The sequence below is a fragment of the Lolium perenne genome, chromosome 7 (genome assembly GCF_019359855.2).
Source record: "Lolium perenne isolate Kyuss_39 chromosome 7, Kyuss_2.0, whole genome shotgun sequence".
Classification (NCBI taxonomy): Eukaryota; Viridiplantae; Streptophyta; class Magnoliopsida; order Poales; family Poaceae; genus Lolium; species Lolium perenne.
The window spans coordinates 128,023,959-128,029,486 of NC_067250.2; the positions used below are offsets into that span (position 1 = coordinate 128,023,959).

General features: G+C 45.5%; 1 protein-coding gene across 1 annotated transcript; it reads right to left on the reverse strand.

The window, feature by feature from the left end:
• Positions 1-325: 325 nt before the first annotated feature.
• On the reverse strand, positions 326-1,802 carry LOC127318407 (uncharacterized). The gene is made up of 6 exons (XM_051348890.2): positions 1,623-1,802; positions 1,439-1,538; positions 1,216-1,283; positions 1,077-1,133; positions 876-971; positions 326-751 (listed from the first exon to the last, which is right to left on the reverse strand). The coding sequence occupies exons 1-6, from the start codon at positions 1,731-1,733 to the stop codon at positions 701-703; spliced, it is 483 nt and encodes a 160-aa protein (XP_051204850.1). The 5' UTR covers positions 1,734-1,802; the 3' UTR covers positions 326-700.
• Between the last annotated feature and the right edge of the window lie 3,726 nt (positions 1,803-5,528).

The window sequence follows — 5,528 nt, forward strand, 5'->3', positions numbered from 1 at the left end:
GAACTTCAGGTGAAAATCGAAGGTCTAGCCTTAACTGGTTGTGTATGATAATGATCTTGTTGAATGCATTATTTTGAGAGCGATGTCTTTCTTCAGGGTGAACGTAAAGATATTTGGTCGGGCGACCATAACTTGCACTGTTTCCTTTTTGGAGGCATCTTTTTGAAGAAATTGAGGTGTTATCATTGTGGTGTTTGTGTTGCTGCTGTAAGGACTGAAACACTACAACAGAAAATTTTTCTTTTTAGCTCTCATTTTTGGTTATGTGCATCCGTACTACCATTAGGATATGACGTTGTTGCAGATGTTAGATGTAATTAGTATCTTCCCGATATTAATACATTTTTTATCGGAAAAAATGAGAAGCAAAGTACAAATCGCAGCATGGGATGTTCCATGAGCGGATGACGTTTAGTTTTTAATGACTAGGCTTTGCTAGCTGAAACATTCAACTTTGAGTGATTGCTTCCGGAGCTTGTTGACAGCTTTGTTTCATAGGTTCTCCCGTGGATTATTAGCACGTCATGGCTTATATCAGAAACAGTTGTAAAGTCGTCGGCAAGTTAACTGAAGTAATAATAATAATAATAATATCTGGGCTCGTCCCATCGGTCGTGCACATGCGAGTGTAGGCACGACAGTTCTGATTGATCATTGATGAATTAGCGGCGTCTTGCATTTTATGTTTTTGGCGCCTTTTCTACTTCCTTGCTCCCCTTATCTTGGACGACGACTTGGCAAGGTCATCTTGCTGCAAAATATAAGCTGACATTAGTTATGAACAAATTAAAACGCAGACTGACATAGTAGTAGTTGGTAAATATAAGAACTTTTGGCTGATCAAGGCAGGCTGGGAAGGACATTGTTATAGGTACCCCGGAGCGGAAGGAGGAGGAGGACGACGACGGTCTGAGGAAAAGCTCCTCGAACTGCCTCTGCAGATCCTCCAAGCTCTCGCCCTCGCCGCTCTCCTGCATCGCAGAACAGTGTGTACTCAGCACGAACTCGCATCATCGGTTCAGCAAAAAGTGATAAACGAAACCGTAGGTGAAAACGAACAGTTAGCTCTCACTTACTTGTGGGGCTGTCTTGTTCATCGCCTCGAGGATGTCTCCGAGTATTTCTCCCGCACCCTGCACGCAGATTTGCATGGCAAGATGGCTATCAGCGAAGAGGCCGTAAATTTTGACGAAGGGAAGACAGACAGAGACTTACGTCATCATCGCCGTCGCTGTCGTAGGCTCCAACGTCATAGAGGATCCGCTTGTTGGGGTCCGAGAGAACTGCGTGTGAGTTCAAAATAACGTCACTGTCTATGCGTAGCTAAAAATTACACCCAGAACACGTATGCCTCAAGCCTTAGACGCAGCAGAGCGTTAATTCTACCGTATGAATTCCATTGTTCAAATAGAGAATCAGAGGAAGACGAAGAGTGTACCTGCGTAGGCTCCCTGGATCTTCTGGAACCTGGCCTTGGCGGCCTCCACGCCGCTGGAGCTACCCGTGGCCGTGGCGGCGCACTTGTCCGGGTGCCATTTCTGCCAACGAAAACCAGTGAGCCGGAGCAGACGGAGAGCCAAGAAACAAAGCAATCGACAAAAGCAGAGGAGGAGAACACGGACCATGGCGAGCTTCCTGTAGGCGGCGCGCAGCTCGGCGTCGGAGCAGTCGCTGGCGACGCCGAGAGCGGCGTAGAGGTTGCCGGCGCCGTTCTTCCCTCCGCAGCCGGCCATCGCGACACGCACCTAAACAAGTGAGCTCGCTTCTGCTGGGTGTGTCTCGTGCTGTGTTCTGCGGCAGAATGCATGGCCGCTTACTTATAGGCGCCGATCGACGGCGGGGGGAATGCATTTGACAGTTCGCCTCACTTGCACCAGCAGCCGGGGAGGCCAGCGATATTTTCGGGCCGATGTGTGGCGTCGCATCGCAGACATTGGCATCAGCATCGCTGCATCAGCAGCATGTGGCCGTTGAACCCGGGCTAAAGGCGTCGCATCGGTTTCTGTCTCGGAGAATCGGGAGGTTCTAGTAGCAGGACACCTCTGCGCTCGAGTGATACGCCACTGGATGCAGCTTCAGTCACTCTGGTGAGTGTGAGTGTGACCCCGGCCTTTTATGGAAAGAAAGGCTTCCATGGTTTTGGACTTTTGGGGGCAGTACTAGGAGTCAACGACGGTGGCTAATGGCCTAGTGGGCCAGTAGAGTAACACTACAGTTCGTATGAAAAGGGGCAGGTTCACGGAATAGAGAATACGAGTATGGCTGGCTGTCTGTCCGTGTGTGGCAACCGACTTCGGCTTGGCTGTTCCCCTGTTATCTATCCGTGTTACCATTTTACAACGGACTCTAGCTCTCCGATGACACATGGAGACTGTGCTATTGTAATGCCAACTATAGCTTAGTTTACTGTTGCCTAACTGTGATATGATCTAGTCCGGTAGAAGATAGGTTCATTTCTGGGGCAAACGCTTCGGGCCGCTCCTCACGTCGCCTCCTCCAGGCGACCGGGAGGCGAAATCCTACCGCAACACCGCCAGCCCCCCTCCCCCCTCCTCCCCTCATCTCCCCCCTCGTCGCTTCCCGAGGCGGCCGCCGGACAAGTCCGCATGACGCCGGTGAAGGGGGCGGCGGGGATATCGCGCCTCCCGGTCGTTTGAGGGCAGCAGAGGAAAGGATATGTCTTCTGGTGGTCGGCGGCGTCGCCGTTGGAGGCCTCCTCTCCGAGGTGGCGTGGACTCTGCCTGGTCAGCGCCACCTCGTTTCAGCCGTGCGACCAGTGGGCACATGGTGTGGCCGATTGTGGCAGGCCACGCCCAGATCTCACCAAGGGAATCTTGGTCAATCTGCTGCTCCCTCCGGTGGGTTCTCAGCCAGGGTGGTGCTGTGGGCACGGGTTTTGGCTGCCGGGGCAGGGGCCCCGGGCAGTCGTCCCACGTTGCTCCAGGAGTGGGCGCGATCTCCACCACCACCATCACCACGTCGTCGTGCTAGCGGGATTCCGAGGAGGATCTACTACATCCGTTGCCCACTAGAACGGGGAGAATTGTGTCGTCATCAACACCGTACGTGTGACCGAGTGCGGAGGTGCTGCCCGATTGTGGCACCGTCGAAATCTTCTACGCGCTTTTTAAAGCGGCAAGTGATCGACTACATCGACCACGTGATTTATCTCGTTAACGCTTAGCGATCTTCGAGGGTATGATGATCTTCACCTCGTTGCTACCATCTACTAGATTAGATCTTGGCATATTATTCGTTCTTGCGATAGAATTTTTTTCTATGCTATGAATCCCTACAGTGGTATCAGAGCCATGTCTATGCATAGATTGGTTGCACGAGTAGAACATAATGGTTTTGTGCGCGTTGATGCTTTTATTGTCTCTTGATTATCATGTACTTTGCATCTTGCGGAATGGTGGGATGAAGCGGTCCGGTCTAACCTTACATGACCGCGTTCATGATACTTGCTCCACGCTTGACATGCAACTTGTATGGCATAAGTGGATTTGCGGGTGTCAGTTTTTCTCACCATAGTTAAGATCCAATTTATATTTTTCAATTGACAACACTTGTATCAGCGTTGTGGTTCATGTTCGTAGGTAGATCGGATCTTCCTCGAAAAACTCTAAACCACAAAAAATATGCAAACAAAATTAGAGGCGTCTAACTTGTTTTTGCAGGGTTTGGTGATGTGATATGGCCATGATGTGATTATGAATATATTTGATGTATGAGATGATTTTTATTGTATTGTGGCAACCGACAGGAGCCTTATGGTTGTATTTATATTTCATGTACTAAGTTTTATTTCGAAGTAGTTGCAATAGTTGCTACCGTGGTGGACAACCATGAAGACGGCACCATGGACCTGACGCCCCGCTGACGATGATGGAGATCCTGCCTGTTGATCATTTCCGTGCTTTGGAGATGAAGATCAAAGGCGCGAGATAAAGGGCCATATTATATCACATTATGAATTGCATGTGATGTCTATCCTTTTTATGCATCTTGTATTGCTTAGATCGCGACGGTAGCATAATAAGATGACCCCTCTCACTAAAAATCAAGATAATAAATTCTTCGTTCTTATTTAGCACCGTTGCTAAGACTCATTATTTCAAAGCATCACGTGATGATCGGGTGTGATAGACTCAACATGTGCATACAACGGGTGCAAGCCAGATTCGCACATGCGGAAATTAAGGTTTAACTTAACGAGCCTAGCATGTATAGACATTGCCTCGAAACATGGCAAACCGAAATGTTAAACATGAATCATATAGATGATATGATGAACATGTCGATGTTCGCCATTGATGCTAGATCATCTCTCGTGATGATCGGACTTGGTGTAGTGAAAGTTCGTGTAATCACTAAGGCAACATGATGGATGTTGTTTTGAGTGGAAGTTCACCTATTTAATTAAGAATTAATAGTAAACTCAATTTATCCTGAACATAGTCTAAATTATTTTTGAATTAAATTTTGTAGAATTGGCATCAGTTTTCTACTTTGCGCTAGGCTTATAATTGAGATAGAAACACTGTTAAATCTGACAAGTAACTTTACGCACTGGTACCGTATCGTTAAAGAATCAAGACTAAGTCATATTGCAAACTTTTGGTAATCCTCAAATTGCAGATTCAGAAAGCAATGGTTTCAATTACTATCTAAAATTATATTCTGTCCATGAAACTTGATGTTCAAATCCGTTTGAAAAGTAAGGAGCCGAATTTTTTTCTTCAGAAATAAGCAAGGTGTGAGATATATGTGATATCTAAGACCTTATTACAAGATAATAGAATATAATTTATTGAGAGTACATAAACTCATTAGTTTTATGGGAATGTATGAAGGCTGAAGACGCTAGGTGTCCTGATCCTCCCAATAGTTGGGCACTAACATTATTCGCATATCCATATGAGCCATAGTAGTTTCATTATTTCATGGATATAAATTATGAGTGAAATTGGTCATCATATTAAAAGGTTACTAATAGTGAAATCCGAAACACTTGTTCTGTGATGATCAACTTCATAGTATGAACCTCAAGGTTATTGGTATTTGACCAACAAGCCTAGAAGTTACTGATGTTGAAGTGTTTTTCTGAAATATGAGGAAAGTCAAAGAGAAACTACAATTTTTTTGGCAGAAACAAACAAAATACTAGAAAGTCTAGCTCAGGTGTATATAGATGATATACATGTTATGAATACAATGACCTAAGTGACTGACAAGGAATGTGGTAATAATGCATGTCTGGAACAAAATAAAGTGTTCTTATGTTCATTGTTGACATTCTACCTAGCCCTTTAGATTTATAATAAAGAACTTAATAATTGTTATTTTTCTCTGGTCAAATAAAAGCAATGAGCTGTTCAAATTATGACCATACTCCATGTACGATGGATACATTATTTTAAATCTTAATGGTGAAACACACATGCATAAACGCTGACGCTAAAATGCCATAAGGAAAATGATTTGAGTTCCACTTATTTGTGGAACCGCCATTTAGGTCATGTTAG